The sequence below is a fragment of the Oratosquilla oratoria genome, chromosome 8 (assembly GCF_046742065.1).
Source record: "Oratosquilla oratoria isolate Oo_2021 chromosome 8, ASM4674206v1, whole genome shotgun sequence".
In the NCBI taxonomy this organism is placed as follows: Eukaryota; Metazoa; Arthropoda; class Malacostraca; order Stomatopoda; family Squillidae; genus Oratosquilla; species Oratosquilla oratoria.
In genome coordinates this window covers 56,056,373-56,082,253 of record NC_134784.1, presented here as the reverse complement: position 1 = coordinate 56,082,253, position 25,881 = coordinate 56,056,373, and the positions used below count along the sequence as shown (strand labels likewise).

The following is a 25,881-nucleotide window of genomic DNA, read 5'->3' as shown; positions in this document are numbered from 1 at the left end:
TATTATACATATATACATATACCAAGGCTTTTCCCCCTTAAAAGGGAGGTAGCCAAAAAGGAAAAGGCATAAAATCATTCCCACCCATTCCATCCCTGAATACACTCCACACCCCTCCACCCTCCCTCTCATCTTAACACCTCCTGGATGACGGGTCATCCCTGCACCTTGTCCACTGCCCTGGGTCAGAAGCAGTGTCACAAGACACAGCACATCCACAGCAAGGCCGATTCATCAAATTGGCGACCCCCCCTCTCTGTCCCCCCATGCATAAAAGGAGAAGACGGGGAGAAATCCCTTCGGGCTGCGTCAAATTTTGCTCACACATACTACCTCACCCCCATCCCCCTGCCCATTCCACAACATCATCCATATACAACCATTCTCCATTCACCCCTGTCTTCTGTCCTCTCCCGTCCTTTCTCAACAGACATTCCCCTTTTCCCCAAAGCCCCCTTCACCCCATCCATCTACCTCATCCTAGGACGTCCCTTCATGTTCACTCCCTCCACATCTGCCTTCCATACCTCTTTTACTAGTCTTTATTCACTCATTCTTTCCATGTGTCCAAACCATCCTAATACTCTTTCATCAACCCTATCTCCCAACTCCCTTTCCATCCCTGTTCTCCTCCTCACCTCCTCATTTCTCACTCTATCTAGCCTTGTAACCCCTATCATACTTCTCAGACACCTCATCTCAAACACATTCAAACTCCTTCTTTCTTCCTCTCTTATGTTCCATGTTTCTGCCCCATACAGTGGCACAATCACTCCTTCATATAGTCTCCTCTTATTACCAGGATTTTATATACACCCTATCCTTTTTTTGTCTAGGTAAATACTTATCCACACCTTCATTGTAGATTCCTTCCAAATTGTCCATTTCTCTTCCACCTTTGTTTCTTCATTATTAATTTTTTTCCAATTTGCTTCTCAAAAGAATTAGTTGGAGAAACTTTCGACTTATTAAGATCTATGAAAGTAGCCTTTGACTACATGGATGAAGAAATGGCTAAGAAAATACTAGTTACACTGATAAGACCAAAACTGGAATATGCTGCATCACTATGGTCACCTAGTTCCAAAAAAAATATATAAACTAGAAAGAATTCAAAGAGCAATGACAAAGATGGCACCAACACTCTCCAATTTGATTTACGAAGAAAGATTGGATAAACTAAATCTACAACCTTGGAACAAAGAAGAGAAAGGTGATTTACTAACCATCTACAGAATTATGAAAGGGATGGAAATTCTTGATAGAGATGAATTACTAAAGTGGTACAGAAGAAAAACAAGAGGATTCGAGAAGAATCTTAAGAAGGACAGTTACAGAAGAGATCTGAAAAAGAATAACTTCCCACACAGAGTGATAGATATCTGGAACAAACTGTATGAGGAAACAGTGAGTGCTAAAACTATACATGACCTTAAGAACAAACTGGATGCAGACAAACACAAAAGAGGGTCACTACGAGCATAGATATCTTCCCATAAAATACAAGTATATATAGATATATGTATATGTATAAATATATATATATATTTTTGGAAATAGACTCAACCACTGGGATTCGAACCCTTGCCTAGTCTATTTCCAAGGGTTCGAATCCCAGTGGTTGAGTCTATTTCCAAAAATTGTCAAATGATAAAAACATATATATATATATATATATATATATATACATACATATATATATATATTTTTTTTTTGCAGAAACCACCGGGAAATTGAAAAAACAGATACCGAACGTTTTCGTCTATTTAGACATTTTCAAAGGTACCTTTGAAAATGTCTAAATAGACGAAAACGTTCGGTATCTGTTTGTTCAATTTCCCGATGGTTTCTGCAAAAATAGTTTATCACGTGTGTTTTGTGATTTCTTTGCATATATATATACAGTCAACTCCCCATTAACACGATTTCGGTCTTACACGACTTAAAATTCATTAATATATATTCTGATAACACGAAATGTCCGATGTTACGTGAGTTAAATTTCCCGCCTACTGTAGTTGAATATCTCGTCACTAGAGCACGGGAGAGATGCTCTGACTCCCACGCTCTCATTCTCTGCCTCTTGTCCTCAATGTGAAGCCAGCCCTCACAGCATGTGGAACTCATAAACAATTTTATCAAAGTTTTGTGATATATAAATTTGTGTACTATGGCACCCAAGCTTCCTGATACCCCAAAGGAGAGTGCAGCAGAGATCAAGAAAACTTGTGACCATAGAAAAGAAGTCAGAAGTGTTGGATCGTTATGATCAGGGTGAAAGAACTTATTATTGTTCATGTTACCGGATTGAATGAGAGCACTTTGCGGACCATCAGGGCATATGCTGACAAGATCAGAGCCAGTTCTGTTGCTGGTACATCAGCCTCCTCTTCACAATGTTCCTGAGCAAGATCCATGGAGATGGAGAGGATGGATAAGTTATTGGCACAATGGATCCAAAACCAAAACAAGCATAATGTCCCTATCAGCATGGCCATCATACAAGCTAAAGCTTTAAGTCTCTACCAGGATGTGCAAGACGAGAATGAGGAAGACAAAGACAAAGCCAAGACCTTCAATGCCAGTTCTGGGTGGTTCTCCGGGTTCAAGAAACTATATGGCTTCCACAATCTCAAAATGACTGGGGAAGCTGCATCTGCCGATGTGGAAGCAGCCAAAATGTATTCGGCTACCCTCAACACCATCATCGAGGAGGGTGGCTACACTTCCAAGCAGATTTTTAATATAGATGAGACAGGTCTATATTGGAAAAAACTGCCTAACCAGACCTATATCTCAGTTGAGGAGACGACAGCACCTGGATTTAAGGCTTCCAAGGATCGTCTTATGCTCTTGTTCGATGTCAATGCAGAGGGAGACTGCAAGCTGAAACCTACCCTTGTCTACCACTCGGAAAATCCACGAGCATTGAAGGTGTGTATGTATGGATGTTGATTATTAATCATGAAGGCTTTGAAATTTTTTACTGAGATTGTAAATGCTCGTTTTTTTCGTGCACCGCAACAAAAAAGAAAATTGTGTCACCAACTCGCAATTTATGGCACACTAATTTGGTTTGATCTTGTGTCTTCACACGGCTACGTCAACACCTTCCTACCCTGCTACTGATATTCCAACAAAAAAGGATGGATGACTGGGAGCATATTCAAGGACTATTTTGGGAAATTGGAGAAAGAGTTAGAGCTTAACTGCGAGATGGAAGAGATTCCATTTAAGATTCTCCTGATCTTGGATAATGCTCCCAGCCATCCCCCGTCAATAGAAAATCTCTCCAACAACATCCAGCTCGCTTTCTTGCTGCCAAACACCACTTCCATTCTGCAGCCATGTACATACATATACTAAGGCTTTTTCCATCTTACAAGGGAGGTAGCCATAAAGGAAAAGGCATAAAATCATTCCCACCCATTCCATCCCTGAATACACTCCACACCCCTCCATCCTCCCTCTTATCTTAGCACCTCCTGGATGATGGGTCATCCCTGCACCATGTCCACTGCCCTGGGTCAGAAGCAGTGTCGCCAGATACAGCACATCCACAGCAAGGCCGCTTCATGCTGTGGATGTGCTGTGTCTTGCGACACTGCTTCTTAACCATGTGACCAAGGAATTATCAAAACCTTCAAGTCGTATTATCTACGTTCGACCCTGACTGACATGGTTGAGAGGACACAAAAAGATAAGATGACCGTGAAGGAATATTGGAAGCAGTTTACCATCAAAGATGCTCTCCACTTCATTAAAGAAAGTGCCAAGGAAATGCCTAAACGGGGTTTGGAAACATCTGTGTCCTCAGTTGGTGTATGATTTCGTCGGGTTTGACATCCAAGAAAATGTCTCTAAAGCTAACAAGGAAAGTCTTGACAAGGCCAGGGAAGCCGGGTTTGACCAACTTGAGCAGAAGGACATTGATGAACTGCTAGAACCACAAACATTGGAGCTGACTAATGAAGAACTGTTAGAGATGGAGAGATGGAGATGATACAGAATGCAGAGTTGGAGGCAGCTGCATCTTGGCCTATATCAGAAACCCCAGAGCCTGAGTCTTGACAAAAAGTGATCTCGAAAAAGCACCCTCGTTTATACAAGATGGACTGGATATCTTGGAAGCCAAAGATCCGAATATTAACAGAAGTGCAACAGTGGTCAGAAAAGTTATGTCATAGCTGAACTGTTACAAAGTGATGTTAGATCAAAAGAAGAAAGAGACGATGCAGATGGAACTCCACCATTTCTTTAAAAAAAAAAAAAAAAAAAAAAAAAAAAAAAAAAGTCAAGGAAGAGGGAGGCAGGGTGAGGCAAGGAGGGAGAGCAGAGTGCTGAGGCAGAGCGGAGTGAGGAAGGAGAGGGGAGTGAGGTTGGGGATGGGAGTGAGGTTGGGGATGGGAGCACGGCAAGTGACAGTGATCGTAGTACATACATACATACATATACCAAGGCTTTTTCCCCCTTTCAAGGGAGGTAGCCAAAAAGGGAAAGGCATAAAATCACTCCCACCCATTTCATCCCTAAATACACTCCACACCCCTTCCACCCTCCCTCTCATTTGAGCACCTCCTGGATGACGGGTCATCCCTGCACCTTGCCCACCGCCCTGGGTCAGAAGCAGTGTCGCAAGACACAGCACATCCACAGCAAGGCCGCTTCATTTAATCGGCGACCCCCCTTGCATATAAGGAGAGGACGGGGAGAAATCCCTTCGGGCTGTGTCAAAATTTGCTCACACATACTACCTCACCCCCCATTCCTCCTCATGCAATCACATCATCCATATACAACCATTCTCCACTCACCTGTCTTCCATAGTGATGCGTCATAATGTTTACATGCATAAAATTATTTATTTTACCGCACAATAAATACCAATATAGTAAGAGTGTGTGTTTTTATTGTTTCTGTAACCTTCAAATTTATTAATAGTGTTTGTTTAGGATTTTTAGTAATATAATACCAAAATGGACAGGCTTTCCTATTGTCCAGGAACATAACCCCCACTATTACCATTATTTCTTATGGAGAAATTATGTTCCGTTAACACGATTTCCATTAACACGATTTCCATTAACACGACATCTCCAGGAACATAACCCTCACATTAACGGGGAGTTGACTGTATATATATACCGTATTTTACGGCTTACAAGACGCACTTTTTCCCTAAAAAATACCCTGAAAAATACTAGTGCATCTTCCAAGACGAATGTTGTATTGTAAGGCAACACCCAGGCTCAAGTGAGCTTGGACACTTGACCGATAGCGACCTGGATTTGTATGTTGAGTCATTACACTATGATGTTAGCTTAAGTACTATTTAATTCAGCCTTTTATATGATGTAAATTAAGTACAGTAGTGATAACTCTGCAGATGAGAGTTCAGAACTTTTACATGAATCCAGTGGTGACGAGTTCTCGGGATTTGAGGATGAATAAATTTCTTTCAAGTTTTATATTTCTACATGCATATTTTTGAAATTTTTAGTTTATTTTTATGAAAACAAAACCACCCTTGGACAATGAAAAATGTACAGTATATTTACTAATCACCAACTAGTATCATCGCCATACAAACAAAATCGGACAAGTGATTTCGTACTGTATCCAATACGTGGTGTCACCCGCCACTAAAACAAGAAGAGATGGACTGCTTAACTGTGTGTACATATTTACCTATGGTGTTTTTATTTACATAGCTGTAAATTTGTGGTGAGTGATCCAGCAAATTTGTAATGAGTGCTGAGACAATAAGTGTCTTGCAGACTCCTTGCTTCTTTTGTTTTTGTGTTCAGTGGTCAGGTATATGGTGAATGTGTTCTTGTATGAGAATGACTTTTTTTTTTCTTAGAAATTTCTTTCAAATATTAGGATGCATCTTCCAAGATGCAGCGTCTTTCAAGCCTTAAAATACAGTATATATATATATATATATATATATATATATATATATATATATATATATACACAAACACACACGTCAGATTGACGGCAAACATTGGAACTCCTGAAAAAAACACAATTTTTGTGGATTTCAGCAATGAGGGAGTACCTGTGTTGTATTAGTAGGGAAGGGGAAAGCTCATGATGTAGTGAGCAGGTGAAGAAAAAGGAGAAGGGGAGGCATTAGAGTAAAATGGAAGAAAATGAGAAAAGTTAGGAACGGGCCTTACACCCCGTAAACAAAAGATGTGCAGATGACACAACTGAAGTCAAACAAGTAAGCAAAGTATTAAGATTAGGAATATAGATAACAGCAGCTCAATAGAAAGAGATATTTGCTTCTATGGATTTATGAGGGAGATGACAACCTCCCCGACTAGTAAGTCTAGAGGAAAAATTAACAAAAATGAATGAAGCATGGGAGGTGAGATTTAGCCAACTTGCACTAGTTACACAGAGTTGATAAACTGGAAGAACGAAAGGAGAATCAAAACCTAACTAAAGACATAGAAGAATTAAAAAGACAGTTAAAAGAAGTAAAGGATGAGAATGTGGAATTAAAGAGGAATAATAAAGAGAATAAAGAGTCCATAGCAAAAGTGGTAAGTGGTTGGAAAAAAGTCCAAGACAATAACAAAATTGAATTTAGATATAGTGAAACAACAGATGAAAGAACAAACTAAGGACACAGTTATTAAAGTGATTGGAGAGAAGGAGAATATAGTAAGAGAGCTGATAAAAAGAAATGTATAATTATATTAGGAATGGAAGAGAAGCATAATCCAAATAGGACCACAGGAGTAAAGAAAAAGTAAACAAGGTTTTAAAAAATAGTTCAAGATGAACAATAGAGAATGAAAATAAAGAAATATATTGACTAGGGAAATACAATATAGACAAGACCAGACCAATTAAGGTTAAATTCAGGTCACAAATGGCAGCAAAGAATGCCTCAGCAAAAACAGAGAAACTAGCAAAAAGTGATCTGTATAAACAGGTATGGATAAAAAGAATGATGAATAAAGAGGAAAGAGAGGAAGAGAAAACAAAAAGAATTGAAGCTAAGGAAAAAATGAGAACAGAACAGTCAAAGAGAAATTCTACTGGAGAGAAGTGGATATGAAAGTGAGGAAATGGTTCATAGTAGAGAAAACAGAAAACAGGATGGAGGTAACACATAATTAAAAGTGTCTTTCACAAATATAGATGGCTTAATAACAGGCTTGAATGAACTGAACGATTATCTGAAGGAAAAAGAACCGGACATAATGGGAATTGTAGAGACAAAATTGAAAGGTCCATTACCACCCAACAATGGAGGACATGGTGTACATAATTATTGGATTAGAAACAGAGAAGTAAAACAAGGGGGTGGAGTTATTTTCCTGACTAAGTAGGATATAAATGTGAGGAATGTTACATATGGAAAGAATATAGTGGAGATGATTATGATGGAAATAGAGGACAGGGACAAGAAGAGCACGAATTTTGTGGTAAATTATGTGCCTCCTAAAATGGCTTCATGGGAAGAGAACACAAAATATGTTAAAAGACACAAGGATAACACTAAATACGATAATGGAAGATGGCGGAAGAATAGATACAATGAGTGACTTTAATTGTAATGAAATCTGCTGGGAAGAGATGACAGCAAAAGGGAGAGACAACCTATGGGGAAATTTACTACTTGATATGATTATAGAACATACAATGACACAATGGATACAAGAGAATACTAGGTATAGAAATGGAGAAGAACCATTGAGACTGGACCTAATAATCACATCAGAACCTGAAACAGTGGACAAGATTGAATATAAGACACCAATAAGTAAAAGTGACCACATATTGGTTGAACTGGAACTAAATGAGGAAAAATACATGGAAAAAATGAACAATATAGAAAGGGAAGATGGATGTATGGAAAAACAAATTTTGATAAAATAAGAGAATTTCTAAAAAAGCAGACTGGGAAAGGTTACACAATGAAATGAGAAATGGAATATTCTGACAAAATTTTGTAAGAGTGGAAAAGTATGCTCCAAGACAAAAACAAGAAAAAGGATATGTAGTGTTGGTACAACAAAAGATGTAGTGAGTTAGGACAAAAGGGATAAAGCTAGGATAAAATGGAAGAAAGACAAAAGACCTGAAAAATGGAAAATATATACTAGTTATAGAAATGAATATGTACAAAGGCACAAAAGAGAAAATACGAAAAGGATGTCGTAAAAAAATGTAAAGATCAACCAAAACTATTTTATAGATTTGTAAACAACAAACTGAAAACCAAACAAGAACTAGTGAAACTACGACAATGAGTTGAATACACAGAGGAAATAGAAATGGCAAAAATTATGAACAAGCATTTTAAATCAGTGTTTACGAGAGAGAACATACAACTTAGGGATGTCAGGTGGGAGGAGAAGGTCCCCCCTATGGAAGAGATAGAAGTAACAAGGAAAGAAATAATGATTCAGTTAAGTAATCTCAATGTCAGAAATATAAAATGGAGGATGATGAATATAGACAAAAATATAGTGAACTAATGAAGGGAAGACTGGATGTAAGCAGGGTTGAATCACTGTTAGGTGTTAGCAGAAGTACTAAAAAAAAAACCCAGCAAAGTTGGCAAAAAGTGGGGAAAAAAAAGTGATGAAGAAAAAGAGAGGGGAAAGACAATTAGAAATGAAGCATAAAAAAAGAGAGAGAATAGAGACCAAAAAGACTTTTTTTTGAGAGAGAGAGAGTACTAGACTTTGGGCTGAGAAAATGGTGTGTATATATATAAAACAGTAAACAAAAAAGGAGGAACAAGGAACAAATTAAAAATAAAGTATACCAACATAGAGGCATTTCAGGACAAAGTGAATTAAACAACTATCTGGATAAAAAGAAACAGGATATAAGTTTGTAGTACATGATCTTCCACTTCTACGCCCAAATTGGTTGGGGTTTAGTATTTTGTTCTCTTCCAAGTATTTAATCCATTTATTTTTTATAACTCTTTCGCATATTTTTGCAATAGTGCTTGTAAGGGATACCGGTCTATACATACATACATATACCAAGGCATTTTCCCCCTTACTAGGGAGGTAGCCAAAAAGAAAAAGGCATAAAATCATTCCCACCCATTCCATCCCTGAAAACACTCCACACCCCTCCACCCTCCCTCCCATCTTAGCACCTCCTAGATGACGGGTCATCCTTGCACCTTGTCCACAGCGCATCCACAGGAAGGCCGCTTCACCAAATCAGCGACCCCCCCATACAAAGGAGATGGGGAGAAATCCCTTCGGGCTGTGTCAAAATTTTGCTCACACACACCACCCCACCCCCCATCCATTCCACCTCACGCATCACAACATCCTGCGCATACAACCACTCTCCACTCACCCCTGTCTTCTGTCCTTCCTCAACAGACATTCCCCTCTTCCCCAAAGCCCCCTTCACCCCATCCATCCATCTCATCCTAGGACGTCCCCTCAGGTTCACTCCCTCCACATCTGCCTTCCATACCTCCTTTACTAGTCTTTCTTCACTCATTCTTTCCATGTGTCCAAACCATCCTAATACTCTTTCATCAACCCTATCTCCCAACTCCCATTCCACCCCTGTTCTCCTCACTTCCTCATTTCTCACTCTATCTAGCCTAGTAACCCCCATCATACTTCTCAGACACCTCATCTCAAACACATTCAAGCTCCTTCTCTCTTCCTCTCTTATGTTCCATGTTTCTGCACCATACAGTGCTGTTGGCACAATCACTCCTTCATACAGTCTCCTCTTAGCATCCATTCCCAAATTTCTATTCCTCATTACACTTTTTAATCCACAAAGGCATTTACTCACTTCTCTCAATCTACATTCTACCTCCTTTACTCCACCTTTTCCTGCCACATTTGCAACCAAGTATCTAAAACTATCCACTTCCTCCAGTTGCTCTCCCTTATACTCACTTCCAGATTACTGCCACTTTCACCCCTTGTACATCTCATCACCTTACTTTTACCCACATTTATCTTCAGCTTTCTTCTATCACACACTCTCCCAAACTCTGTCACCAACTTCCTCAATCCCTCCTCCGATCCTGCCACAAGTGCAGTGTCATCCGCAAACAACAGCTGGCTCACCTCCCACTTTTCTCCATTTTCTTTAACCATCTCCAATCCCTGACCCACTACCCTTGCATTTACCTCTCGCACTACTCCATCCATGTATAAGTTGAACAGCCAGGGTGACATAACTCATCCTTGACGAAGTCCCACCTTTACCTCAAACCACTCACTCTCTCCATTTCTAATCCTGACACAAGCTTTACTACTCTCATAAAAACTCTTGACAGCTCCTAGAAGCTTTCCTCCTATCCTGTATATCAGCATAACCTCCCACAGTGCCTTTCCGTCTACCCTGTCATAAGCCTTTTCCAGATCCATAAAGGCCCAAAAAACATCCTTCCCCTTTCCTATAGCTTTCTCACATATCGGTCTTAAAACAAAAATCTGATCTACACATCTACCTGTCCTAAATCCACACTGTTCCTCACCAATTACTCCCTCTGTTCCTCTCCTAATCCTCTCAATCAAGATCCTCCTATAAGCTTTCCCAACTACACTTAACAAGCTAATCCCTCTGAAACTACTACATTCACACTTGTCCCCCTTTCCCTTGTAAAGTGGAACTATACAGGCACTCCTCCAGTCCTCCGGCACTCTACCCTCTCTTCAGCAAACATTAAATAACCAGTCCACCATCACTGTACCTCCTTTTTTAAGACATTCTGCATGGCATCCATCCAGACCAGGTGCCTTACCTGCTCTCATTATCTAAACAGCTGCCTTCACTTCATCTTCCCTTATTTCTCCTCCATTTTCCTCACTCATCACGGTCATTTTCTTAGCATTTCCCACTGCAGCTATCTTTCCCTTCCCATCCTCCTTCACATTTAGCAACTCCCTAAAATATTCTGCCCATCTTCCCCTTACTGCCTTCTCCTCCATTATCATCTCTCCATCTGCACCTTTTACCTTTTCTTCTCTATAGTTCGTTGGATTTTCTTTATCTCCTCCTTTATATATTGGTACAATATTTGCATTTTTCCAGTCTTGTGGTACTCTCCTTCTTTGAGTGAGAAGTCAATTACCTTGTGTATTTTATCTGTGAGTTCATCTATGCATTCTTTTAATATCCAGTTTGCTATTCCATCTGGCCCATATAACTGACATCGAGTTTCTTTATTTGGTCCCCTATTTTTTTCTGTCACCATTATTCCTTTAATTTTCAGGGATCCTTCTCAGTGTTTGAGATGAGGCGTCTGAGAAGTATGAGAGGGGTTACTAGACTGGATACAGTGAGAAATGAGGTGAGGAGAAGGGGGTGGTAAGGGAGTTGGGAGATAGGGTGGATGAGTATTGGGATGGTTTGGACACATGGAAAGAATGAGAGAAGAAAGATTAGTAAAAGAGGTGTGGAAGGCAGAGGTGGAAGGAGTGAACATGGGGGTTGACCTAGGATGAGATGGATGGGTGTGGTAAAAGGGGCTTTGGGAAAGAGGGGAACGTCTGTTGAGGAAGGACGGGAGAGGACAGAAGATAGGGGTGAATGGAGATTGGTTGTATATGGATGATGCTGTGATGCATGAGGTGGAGTGGGTGGGGGATGGGGGGTGAGGGAGTATGTGTGAGAAATAATTTGACACAGCCTGAAGGGATTTCTCCCCGTCTTCTCCTTTTGTGCATGAGGGGGTCGCCAATTTAATAAAGCGGCCTTGCTATGGATGTGCTGTGTCATGTAGGGTTGCCACCTTTTGCAAAATAAAATAAGGGACACCTCTACCATCTACCAGGGACGTTCCGGGTGCGTGGCGCGTGTGTTCAGGTGGCCAGGGAGAAACCTGGTTGTTTATAAAGGCCCAAACTCTTGAAAAATGCATAGATCACTTAGCCTCTGGAGTCACTTAGTAGTCAGGAAAGGAGTAGTCAAGAAAACAATTAGTCATGTTTAAAGTTCTTTATTACCAATGAACAATAATAAATAATAAAACCCATTCTATTATATGGATGCGAAGCCTGGAGCCTGACTAAGTAAATGGAAAAAACCCTTTTTGTATCTGAGAACAGTGTACTAAGGAAAATTTTGGGCCCAGTATTCGACGAACTAGACCAAGAATGGAGGTGGCATAATGAAGAGCTAAGGGAAACATCAGGCCAAATAAATATCATGAATATAAAGTCAAGGCGGCTGCAGTATGCCGGCCACATTGCAAGAATGGAACAAGAAAGAATACCAATGAGAGTGATGATGGATGGGATGGTAGGAGGAAGACGTTTTCCAGGAAGACCATGCAGAAGATGGATGGACAACGTGAGGGAGGACCTGGAAAGGGCTGGAGCAGATGTCCGGGATTGGATGACAATGGCACAGGACCATAGAGTCTGGAGGCATTTGGTGCTAGCGGTGAGGGTTCAGCAAGTGGCCCGACCACCACCGGAGTGAGTATTACCAATGAACATTGTTATATAAGGCTGGATACACAAGTCAATAGTATTCCCTCTTTTTTACTTATTCTTCTTCCAAGTGTACTTCTTATTGCTCCTTGCAGCACTGAGTAACTCTTTGTCTTTCAAAACACTGCTGTGAAATTCTGAACAGGACTGCTCAAAGTTGAGAGTGATCAGGAGCTCACTCCTTATGAGTTCCACAGAGCATCTATTCCTGCTTTCACTCCACTTGTTGGCCATCCTGGAGAAGATCCTTTCAACATATCCAGTGGATGCTGGGATGCTCAGTATGTGGCTTATAATAGAAAACATGTTAGGAAGGTCAGCTCCTAGTAAAACAGACATCCACCTGGCAGCCACATCTTTGGTCTTCCATTCAGCATCTTCTCTGAACTTCTTCAGAATGATATTGAATGTGGTGCATTCATCATAGAGTTCATCCATGTTGATTTTATTGATGAGGTTGATCTTACTAGCCACCTTCTCGATGTCATTGAAAGTCAAGGTGTTATGGTCCAAAGAGAGAGGTTGCAGTGAGAACAGCCAGTTGTCCTCTGAGAAGTTGAACCATTTGACAACATATGAGATTGCTGTGTTTAGAAATGCAGTGAAATCTGTCCTTGCCATGCTTACATCTTGTGGAGGGAGGTGCTGCAGCTTCACCTTAGTTAAGTAGCCATAAAACTGGTCATCTCTTCTCTGTGTGAATTTTTGCTTGAAGTTGTCCATGATGGAATATAATTCCACACAGGTGGTTGCATTACTCTCCAGCTTCTTTACAACCTCCTCAAAGAGGGATAGGATATTACTACAAAATAGGAGGTACACCACTATGTCTACATCTTCTTCATTTGCATATTCAGACACTTTACTGAGCTTCAACAAAGCTCGCAGTTGCTTTGGACAGTCATCCCCCCAGGCTGATGAAGTAAGATTTCAGTGCGGACCAAGTTTGTATCAGTCGGTGGATGGCTGGATTAAGAGAGAGCCACCTGGTAGTTACATGTCGTAGCATTTCTTGGAATTCCACATCACAAAAATCTTTGAGGGATTCCCTTCGTTTGGCTATGGAGAAGTGGCCATATACCTTCAGCACAACATTCTCAACATCTACAGAGAGCTTGTCAAGGGCGTGCTTCAATGTGTTGTGCACTATGTGGGCATGGCAGTTTCCTTGCAGCAGATCTTTATGCTTCATTTTCAGATTGGTGAAAACTGAGTTGTGAATACCATAGTTAACATTAGTGTTGTCTGCACTAAATGCTGTTACTTGGTCCAATGACAAACCAAATTTATCAAGGGATTGTTCCAGGAGAGCTACAATACCGGCAGCTGACTCAACTGAATTCTCAATGAAATCAAGCATTTTGTTTGTGACTCCATACTCTGGACTGAAGTATTGGACGGCAAAGAGAAACATCTTCCGGTTTCCTTTATTTGAGGCATCCGTCTGTATGGAGAATGGGAGGGGTGATATTAGGGCCTTGAGGACATCACCCACTGCCTTTGGAGCTAGGACATCTTTCACCAGGGCCTCTGCCTTTGTTCTCCCCAAAGTCATTTTCTTCAGTATTTTGGAATCAGGTAGTATCTTTTTATTTAGCTTGTGAGCACAGTCAGCACTGTTGTAGCCAAGATTATGCTTTACTGTGTGGTATACCTGTTATTTCAGCTGCAATAACCTAGAGGGGAGGAGAGGAGAGAAGAGGGGAGGAGAGAATAAAATTGAATAGTATCCTATGACTTTTCATTATGGTTGATTAGTTATTAATGATAAAATTTTGTACTAATTAATCAACAGAATTAAAAATGTACACATATAAAGAACAGCTCATTCAGAAATATGATTTAAAACTATGTAAAAAATCCTAATATGCATAAGTACATAGGTAACCCAGGTATGAGTAAGATAGATACATTAATAGATAAATAAAGTGTTGAGACTACACTGTAGACTACAATGTAATCTGATCACTCTTTTATCCATCAATGTATCTGTATCTATTTATCAATCTATTCATTTGTAATCTATTATATTTATCAATCTATCCTATACTGACTATGCAGGTAAATAGAAATAGCCTACGTAGGCTCGTAGCCTAGGCTAATAGCCCTATTCTGACTCGACATCTTATAAAACCACAGATAAGTAAGAACATAACATGTGCATATCTCACATACCGTATCAATCTCTGCCTGAGATGTTTCAGTCATGAAGAATTGTGACACTACACTTTGGGTCTTCTGTGATCTTGCATTTCAGGAATGTTGTTCTCCTGATGCATGCTGTTTGATGTCAGAAAGTCCACCATACGATACTGAGAATGTGCGCCTACATGCTTTGCAGTTCGCTTTATACAATTCTCCACTTACGCTGTTAAGCCACAGGTATGCCTCTTCCCATTCATGTCTGTACTTTTGGAGGCATATTCCCTTTTTATGAGGTGGTGGACTCGTCTTCACCGCTGGGGTATCATAATCTGCAGGCGATGACATTTGCGTGGTGTTGACAGTTCAGTGGCTCAGTGAGCACTGAGGGGGTTGCCAGAAATTTTCAGAAAAAGTAGCGGATTTCCACCAAAAGTTGCCCAAAATAAATGGTTCAACATAAGAGAGGCACAATTTAGAACAGGCAGAGAGGTGCAGTGGGCACTCGGGAAAATATGGAACAAACCGCGTCCCGTATTGAGTCAGTACAGGACGCAACATTTTATTCTCAAATAAGGGACGATTCCGTATTTTACGGAACGGGTGGCAACCCTAGTGTTATGTGACACTGCTTCTGACCCAGGGCAGTGGGCAAGATGCAGGGATGACCGTCATCCAGGAGGTGCCAAGATACGATGGTGGGAAGAGGGTGGCAGGAATTGGAGTGTGATAGGGATGGAATGTGGGAGTGGTTTTTATACCTTTGTTTTTTGGCCACCTCCCTTATAAGGGGGGAAAAGACTTGGTATATGTATATACAAAAATGTCTGTATATGTATGTATATATATATATATATATATATATATATATATATATATATATATATATATATATATATAAACTTCCCATATAGAATACTGGATACCTGCAATAATTTAGATAAAGAAACTTGATCCTGAAAGATACAAAGACTGATCACCACAAGCATAGCTCCCTTCCCACATAACACAAGTAGGTAAACACTAAACACATATACATATACCAAGGTTTTTCCCCCCTTACAAGGGAGGTAGCAAAAAAAAAAAAAAAAAAAAAAAACACTCCCACCCATTCTATCCCCAACACACTCCACTCCCATCCACCCTCTTATCTTGACACCTCCTGGATGACGGGTCATCGCTGCACTTGCCCACTGCCCTGGGTCAGAAGCAGTGTTACAAGACACCGCACATCCACAGCAAGGCCACTTTGTTAATTCAGCGACCCCCCCTTTCCTTCCCCTCATGCAGGAGGGAAAAATCCCTTTGGGCTGTGTCAATTTTTTTTCTCACATATACTCTTTCACCCCCACACCCCCACCCACTCCCCCTCATGCATCATAGCCTTATCCATACACAACCATTCTCAATTCACCCAATTTCTATGCTCTTCCGTCCTTCCTCAATAGATATTTCCCTTTCCCAATGTCCCTTTTACCCCATCCATCTCATCCTAGGTCGCCCCCTTATGTTCACTCCTTCCACATCTGCCTTCTACACCTCTTTTACTAGTCTTTCTTCACTCATTCTTTCCATGTGTCCAAACCATCCCAATACTCTTTCATCAACCCTATCTCCCAACTCACTTCTAAGCTACCAGAAGAGGCTGGATGACCGCATTGTGAACAGCTGCCCAGGATGTAACACTTCACCCCATACCATACAACACATAATGGAAGACTGCATTACACACAATCATGCACGCAAACAACACAACATACACTCTATAAAGGATTTGTGGGAAAACCCAGTTTCGGCTGTAGCATTCCTTGGGGAGACGGGACTGCTCGGACAGACAGTCTAGGGAACAACAACAACTCCCTTTCCATCCCTGCTCTCTTCCTCACCTCCTCATTTCTCACTCTATCCAGTCTAGTAACCCCTATCATACTTCTCAGCCACCTCATCTCAAACACATTCAAACTCATCTTCCATGTTTCTGCCCCGTACAGTGCTGTCAGCACCATCACTACTTCTTACCGTCTTCTCTTACCATCCATTCCCAAATGCCTTTTTCTCATTACACTTTTAATCCACCAAGGTATTTACTCGCTTCTCTCAATCTACATCCTACTTCCACCTCCACTCCTCCCTTTCCTGCCATATTTGCATGCAAGTATTTAAAACTATCCACTTCCTTCAGTCTCTCTCCCTTAAGGGGGTACGCGACACCTGGAGGTCATTTTCTAAAATATTTAGAGTAAAGAGCTGAAACTTCTCAGGTAAATAGGTATCCATATTGCCTACATTTTAGGTGAAGCAGAATGATGTATGTACACATGTACACATGTACGTATACCAGTAGCGACATTTAAAAGTGCACAGCACCATAATACGTGGACCAATTTGTTTTATATTTTGGCTATGATTATTCAGTAGGCACACCTAGGGCCGGTCATTTAGTAATTGAACAATTTCCTTTATACTTTTGCATACAGGCATTTCAATTTTAATGGCTGGCAAAAATCTTGAAAAATACAATTTTTTTTGCTCTTGTTTCCATTATTACTCCGAACTCTTTCATCCTATTCAAAATATTCGAAGGATCGGCCCTAGCAGTTACTAAAAGTAATATTCCCTGTAAGTTTCATCTAAATCTAATGTATATTAGATTTTTTATGATTAAAAAAAAGTAGAAAAATATCGAACGGAGATATGGCAACTTGAAATATGAATATATCTGTAACTTGCTTATAGTTTCACCAATTTGACTGGTTTTTTTCATGGCTTAATTCTTATTATATAATAAGTACAGTAAAAATTATCAACATATTTTAATTATAAGTACTTTAAATACTGAAAAACTAAAGTATAAGTATGTCACAGTAGTGACGACGCACAGACGACAACATCATATAATTTGGTTTTTTGCACCTTTGGCGGTTTCTTCATATGAAACCTCTCTGCTGGGGGTCTTCAGGGTATCTAAATCATTGGAAAGAGGTTTATTTTCCAGTAGTGGGCGCCTTCTCTTTCCTCATCAGATTCCCCTCGCCAATCTATGTTGGTAGGGCACCCCCTCCAGCATCATATGATGTCCCTTCTTCTTTCTTCTTCCTGTATAGCCTTGATCTTTTTCCTCTTGCTTTCTTCTTTGGATTTAATCTTCCTCTTTGAATTGTTTAGTCTAATGTTGTCCTTTACCTCTGTCACCATCACAGAGGTGCAGGTGAGGGCGGTGGTGGAGTGAGAGGTGGTGAGATCTTTAGTCGTCTTTGACTGCTTGCCATCTTCAACTGCTGTTTTTTGTCATTGTGATGTTCTTTTATTCTTTTTGCTACCCATGATGACTGTACTAAAGAGTAATATGTACTAGCTAAAGTAATAGATTGCAATAAGAGCTCATGAGACATGCATACTTCCCTTTTCAGAGCTAGCCGGTAACTAACGCTTAGTTTCGCACAAAGTTGGCGAAATATTCTCCCTCCACCTTCCTCCCTTCCCCTCCACAATCGTATTGGCCGTTGATACACTGGGCGAGTGTAAATTCAATCAAATTTCAACGTTATTCGCTGCGCCTGAAGGTCCTAAGTGGCACGCCTCCTTCTAGTGTGGGTTGCGCCTTTAAATCTTTCCCTTTAATCCTCACCCAGGACCTTTAAATTGCGCGCGGCTGGAAAATTATTTGTCGGGATTTGTTTCTAAGTGGTATACGAACATTTTGAACACAGTTTTGAAAAATGCCATATCTTGACCAAATTCACCCCCCCAGGTGTCGCGTACCCCCTTAATAGTCACTTCCAGTCTGCTGCCACTTTTGCCCCTTATACATCTCATTACCTTACTTTTACCCACATTCATCTTCAACTTCATTCTTTCACACACCTTCCCAAACTCTGTCACTATCTTCCTCAATCCCTTCTCTGATCCTGCTTTAAGTAGTGTCATCAGCAAATTACAACTGGCCCATCTCCCTCTTTTCTTAATTTCCCCCAAACCACCTCCAATCCCTGACCTACACCTTCATTTACCTCTTGCACCACCCCATTCATGTATAAATTGAACAGCCAGGGTGACATAACACATCCCTGATGAAGTCCCACCTTTACCTCAAACCACTCACTCTCTCCATTTCTAATCCTAACTTTACTATTATAAAAACTCCTGCCTGCTCTTAAAAGCTTTCCTCCTATCCTGTATATCTGTAATACCTCCCACAATGCCTTCCTGTCTACCCTATCATAAGCCTTTTCCAAATCCATAGCTTTCTTGCACATGTCTTACCACAAAAATCTGATCTACATAACCCCTATCTGTCCTAAACCCACACTGTTCCTCACCAATTACTCCCTCTGTTCCTCTCCTAATCCTCTCAATCAAGATCATTCCATAAGCCTTCCCAACTACACTTAACAAGCTGATCCCTCTGAAACTACTACATTCACACTTGTCCCCCTTTCCCTTGTAAAGTGGAACTATACAGGCAATTCTCCCATCCTCCAGCACTCTACCTTCTCTTAAACAAATATTAAATAACCTCACCAGCCAGTCCATCATAACTGTACCTCCTTTTTTCAGACATTCTGCATGAGATCCATCCAGACCAGGTGCCTTACCTGGTCTCATCTTAACAACTGCCTTCACTTCATCTTTCCTTATTTCTCCTCCATTATCCTCACTCATCTCCACTGCAACTACATTTCCCTCCCTATCCTCCTTCACATTTAGCAACTCCCTAAAATACTCTGCCCATCTTCCTCTTACTGCCTTCTCTTCCATTGTCATCTCTCCATCTGCACCTTTTATCTTTTCTTCTCTACTTGATTTGCCTACTCTTCCTCTCTTAATTTCTTCCCAAAATTTTTTTTTATTACTTTCAAATTTTTCTGTCACACTCTTCCTACATTTCACATCTGCTCTCCTCTTTGCCTCCTTCATCTTATACTTCACTTTTCTTCTCTTTTCTTTGTACCTCTCACATAATTCCCTCATCCTATTTTGTAACCAATCTGTGAAAGCTCGCTTCTTCTCTTCTTCAACTTTCTTTGCTTCCTCATCCCACCACTCACTACCCTTCCTTCTATTTCCTCCGATCCTCGTTGTTCCACACACCATCTTTGCACATCTTGTAACTCCCTCCTTGGACCATCCCCATTCCTCCTCCACTCCTAGTTCTACTTTATTCTTTACTCCCTCCTACTCCTCTTTCAGCTTCTTGTACTCCTTTTCTTTCTCATTTAAGCAGTTCACTCGAAGTACCTCCCTACCTTCTGTCCTTTTCCTCTTTCTCCATTTATCCTCCACTCTCAACTTACCTTCCACCAAAAAATATATACAAAAACACACACACATATATATATATATATTTTGTCCACTTAGAGGATGATGCTAACAATCACAGCTAAAATAGAACCAAAATTTTACATAAAATATTTAAGACAAACAAAATGCACATACCGCTGAGTCAATTTCCATTCTTTCTTCCATTTCAAGCAAAAACTCTTCACTGTCTTCAAAATTAAAATCATCATCCATTTCGTCATCATCAGTTCTGCACATAAAGTAAGAATAGTTAAACACCAGGTAAAGAACATCAATCTTATAAAATTCTAGTATTAATTATGCTAAACTCTATGGTAATGTTAAGTCAGCCTAGGGAACAAAAATTTAATCCAATATTATGACAACACAGAGTTAACCTTCTGAAAAATGATAATAGTAAAATAATTTTTATAATACAACCATGGTACTGACACTATTTATTATATACTGCTATTTGAGAAATGAATGCAAAAAAGAGTTTGTATTCATCAATCATTTGCAGGAGAGCCATGAGAGCTAATTATGGGAAGTAGCAATTGCACCCATGCTACAACACGGATTTGGAATAAAAGGAAGAAAGTCTGAATGTTTTTGAGATTACATAAGAAAAATATGATAGGCATCACAGATTGGATAATGTAGAGGTGAGGAATGGGGTGAGAAGAAAGCTGTCGGACAGAATTGGAGACTGCTGAGTAGTTTGGATATGTGTTAATAATGAATGATGAATGATTAGCAAAGACAGTTTGGGGAGTAGAAGTGGATAGAGTGAGCTTGAGAGAAAGACCAAGAATGAGAAGAATGGATGGGATAAAGGAGGCTTTGGATGCATTTGGAATGTCTGTTGAGCAGGGGAGAGAGAATGCAAAAATTAGGAGTGAATAAAGAGATTGATTTATGAAATTTTTGGCTTGAAGGCCAAGCACTGGAGCTGGTAGGCCATTCAGTGTGTGAATGGAGAGACTGAGTACATGAATTGATGATGCAGCCAGAAGGAATGTTCTTCTCATCTGCTTCAGAGGATGAACACCCAGAATGAGCAGGAAATAAGAACTGGTGAGTTTGTCGGAATGCATTACTGCATGCACATTTTATATACATAAATGCACACCAACCACACCAGAATGGGGAGATACTCAAAAGAAAAACAATTCAGGCTGCTGAAAGTAAAACTTAGGTCACAACTGATAGCAGAGGAAGTAATATCCAAAACAACAAAACTAGCAAATAATGAAAATCTCAAAAATGTATGGATAAAGAAAGAAATGAGTGAACAAGAAAAGGAAAAAGAAATAGAGAATAGAAGTGAAGCAAAAGAAAGGAATGAAAAAAGAACCGAGAACAAAAAGATTTTTTTTTTTTTTTTTTTTTTTTTTGGAAAGTGGTGGACCTGAAGTTGAGAAAATGGTATAGCACAAAGGAAACAAAACCGACAGAAGAAGGGAAAGAAAAAAATTAAAATTAGCATATACCAACATTGATGGAATGATCTCTGGAATGGATGAACTGAATGATTACCTGGCATCAGAAAAGCCAGACATAATGGGAATAATGGAAACGAAATTGAAAGGGAATCTACCACCTAACACAGTGGGGCAAGGTCTATATAACTGCTGGATGAAGAATAGAAAGGAAAAACAAGGAGGGGAGTACTATTTCTGACCAAGAAAGACTTAAATGTGACAAACATAACAGAAGGAAGAGATAATGTAGAGTCAATCATGATAAAGATAGAAAACAACCACATGAAAAATAGAAAATTTATAGTAGTGTATATGCCCCCTAAAACAAAGGCCTGGATAGAACATGATCATTCCAAATTGTTAGAAGATACGAAACATGAACTAACTGATATACTGAAAGAAAGAGGAAATACAGTAGTTATGGGTGATTTCAATTCCAAAGAAATATGTTGGGAAGAATTGACAGTGAGGGGTGGAGAGGACATATGGGGCAGCATGCTACTTGATATGACCATTGAATACACAGTGACCCAATGGATAAAGGAAAATACCAGATACAGAAACAATGAGGAACCTTTGAGACTGGATTTAGTACTCACATCGGAACCCAAAATTGTAGACAGAATAGAATACAAAACACCATTAGGAAAGAGTGACCATGTACTTATAGAATTCGAATTAACCCCTTCCATACGGTGCCGCACACGTAGGCATCATGGACTTAGATCTCAGTGGCAGCAGCCAATGCCAGCCGTACGACGTGTCGTAATAATACTCGCATCATAAAATATAGTCACCGCTTATATCGATCGTTCTCTCTTCACCCGTGAATTTTGATAACCATAGAAAATGAGATTACAAAAGAATTAGAAAGAATGTCATTATGGAGGGGCGACTACAATAAATATAATCAAGACGCCGATATGGCAGCCTCGCGAATACACTCGCTCCCCATGACGCCTACGTGTGCGGCACCGTACGGAAGGGGTTAAGAGAGCAAATGGACCTAAGAAGAAATGCGAAACATAGAATAGGAAGACCAATGTATAGAAAACGAATTTTGAGAATCTTGAAGAATTTTTTCGAAATGCAAATGGGAAAAATTCCTTAGTGAGGAAACAAGGATGGAAGAGAAATGGAATATACTAAAGGAAATTTATAATGAGGGTGTGATCAAATATGTTCCACTACAAAAGCAAGAAAGAATATACATAAACTGGTATAACAAAAAATGTAGTGAAGCCAAGGATAAAAGAGACAAGCCTGAAAAAAAGAGCAAATGGCAAACAAACATCAAACTAAGAAATGATTATGTAAAAATACACAGGGAGGAAAAGATATATTAAGAAAAGGAAATTATAGAAAAATGTAAGGGTCAGCTGAAGCTATTTTACAGATGTGAATGGTAAACTGAAAAACAAACAAGAAATAGCAAAACTACGCAAAAGTCATGAATGCACAAAAGAACAAGAAATGGCAGAAGGTATAAGTAACCACTTAAAATCGTTTTTCACAATTGAGAACTCACCTAACTGTGAAGGAAGAGAGAAACAAAAATCCCCCCAATGAAGGAAATAACCATAAAAAAAAAAAAAAAAAAAAAAAAGGAAATCAGTGACCAAATAAAAAACCTAGATGTTAGAAAATCACATGGTCTGGATGGAATTGCAAATTGGATATTGAAGGAATGTGTGGAGGAACTAACAAATAAAATACACAATATAATAAAATACTCGCTCAAAGAAGGAAAAGTACCACAACACTGCAGAAATGCAAACATTGTACCAATATATAAAACAGGAAGTAAAGAAAATCCAACTAACTACAGACCAGTCTCTCTAACAAGCACAGTGGCTAAAATATGTGAAAAAGTGATTGAAAGTAGATGGGTTAAACATCTGGAAGAAAAATCTATACTAAACCCAAGCCAATTTGGATTTAGAGAAGGAAGATCATGTACAACAAATCTAATCTGCTTCTATTCGAGAATAATAGATATAATAGATGAGAGAGATGGATGGGCAGACTGTGCCTATCTAGATCTACAAAAGGTATTTGACAAAGTACCACACAAGAAATTAATAGGAAAATTAGAATCAATAGGTGGCATTGCAGGTAATTTATCAAAATGGATTGAAGACTTCCTGACTGGGAGAAAAATGAGGGTAGTAATTAGAGACAAATACCGTATATAGTCTATAGGTCGAAATCTTAAGGAATTTTTTTTTAGGCCAAAACCTAGGGGTCGACCTATACACAAGTAATAATCTTGTTAAGTTGAAATCCAGACATGACAAGAAAGGCTAGGAAGAACTCTTACCTTTTCTTTAGATTCAGAAATAAAAATATTTACCTACTAGTTACTACCAGTAAACAATGGGGACATAAAATACACGGTACGTACCAAAACCTGTGAAATTCCTAGATACAGTAACCCCTATACGGAATACAATACACACCGGCTTTGGTTGTTATGCATTTTCGTCTTCGTGATGTCTTTTATCGTCCTGCTTGTCTGGCACACTACTTCCAAATTGGTGGTTCTTAGAATATGGGTCAGGTTGGTGGCAGCGTTGCTGGTTGGCAACACGAGACGTCTTGTTGTGCTGTCCTGCTGCCAACCAGCGACGTTGCCACCAACCTGACACATATTTTAAGAACTACCAATTTGGAAGTAGTGTTCCAGACAAGCAGGACGATAAAAGACATCACGAAGATGAAAATACACAACAACCAAACACCGGGCACCAAAGCTGGTGTTTATCGTATTCTGTGTTCAGGATGTGATAAAGTTTACATCGAAGAAACGTCATGCAACCTGAATACATGAATACGTGAACACCGTTACGTCAGGCATGATGTCACCACCAATGCATGTGTGACACATAGAAACAAGGAAAACCATCTTATGGACTGGAAGAATGCAGAGCTGCTGATACGTGAACCAGACAAAATCTGCAGGAAGTGTTTAGAAGCAGCGATCATTCAAGGAACGAACACTATTGAACAAAATAGGAACATGTTCAACATCTCGCCCCACATAATTCCCCTAATACCCATGGCCAGCAATTTTTTTTTTTTATAATATTTAAACCACCCCTTGTCAACATTTTGCCCATGGACGTTTGGGCCAGCATTCTCAACCTTTCCCAGTGTTCAATCCCCCTCCTCCTCCTCTTCCTTCCCCCCTACTTCTTTTCTCTCCCTGTGCCCTCCTTTCCCCTTATTTAATCTATTACCATTATTTCTTATGGAGAAATTATGTTCCATTAACACAATTTCCATAAACACAACTTCTCCAGGAACGTAACCCTCGCGTTAACGGGGAGTTGACTGTAACTTAATTTGATTGACAACTTCCACATATCACATGAGGGTCCCATTGTTTTTCTTGGTCACCCATACTCATTCCAAAGTAGTCTATAATCAATCACAGTACTTTGCACCTTTCACAACTTTATGCGATACATTTTTTGGTCCAACATAGAAACCACACACATAACAATGAATCTGGTGAATTCCTGCATCCCCTTGTAGCCATGGTCAAGATTGTCAATATTTATAGTATAAACCTGAAAAAAAGGGACAAGTGACAATTGTGTTTTCCCATACCCCATACATTTAACTATAATTTTCTACATCACTAAAATGGTTGATGGTAGAAAAAAACATGTACATACTTGGAACCAGCACAAATTTTTCCATTAGAAACAGTCAAAAAAATAAGAGAAACAAAACTTTTGTGAAAATTTTTAACCAAGTGTAATAATGATAATAATACAAAGGATTACAAAGGATTACAAAGGTGGAGCACGCCGACAGGAGACCTCTTGGTCCATATCTAGGTCGGATGCGAAAAAAATCATAATATTAATAAAATAATAATAATAAAAAAAACTATAATAATGTATGCAACAAACAAAATACATAAATAAATGCATAGGTATAGTTAAATAACAAACAGGTAAACAGTAAATAATAATAAATTGATACATAACTAATAATAAATGAAAATCAAACAGACAAATTATAACAAAGCAAAAACAAATAATATAAAATAAATTATAAGCATTACAGCATCTTGCTTAGGTGTTTATCTAAATGAGTCTTAAAGCTTCGAACTGAACTACATTGCACTACCTGTGCAGGAAGTTTATTCCATTCATTAACTACACGGTTGGCAAAGTTGTTTCTACCTACTTCCAATTGAATCTATTTCCGGATAGTTTGAGACTATTGTTTCTTATCTGATTCTCATTCAATGTGAAAATGTTGTCACTTTTGATGTTGACAATTCCCTTTAGAATCTTAAAGACCTGTATCAAGTCACCTCTGAGTCTACGCTTTTGTAGGGAAAACAGATTCATACACATACAAAGGGCTTTTTCCCCCTAACAAGGGAGGCAGCCAAGTCAAAAGGTATAATTCCACTCCCATTCACCACCCTTCACTCACTCCCTCCCTCCCTCTTTCCTTGGCTCCTAGATGATGATTCATCCCAATATTTTCCCCAC

The 25,881-nt window shown here is 39.5% G+C and overlaps 1 protein-coding gene across 3 annotated transcripts in view; it reads right to left on the bottom strand.

Moving 5' to 3' along the window:
* Nucleotides 1-25,881, bottom strand: part of PolD1 (DNA polymerase delta 1, catalytic subunit) — a 362,759-nt gene that overhangs the window by 287,150 nt on the left and 49,728 nt on the right. For all 3 annotated transcript variants that reach the window (XM_076189251.1, XM_076189252.1, XM_076189253.1), the window contains exon 3: nt 20,040-20,133. In XM_076189251.1, the coding sequence (XP_076045366.1) occupies nt 20,040-20,133 (94 nt within the window). The remainder of the gene's footprint in view (nt 1-20,039; nt 20,134-25,881) is intronic.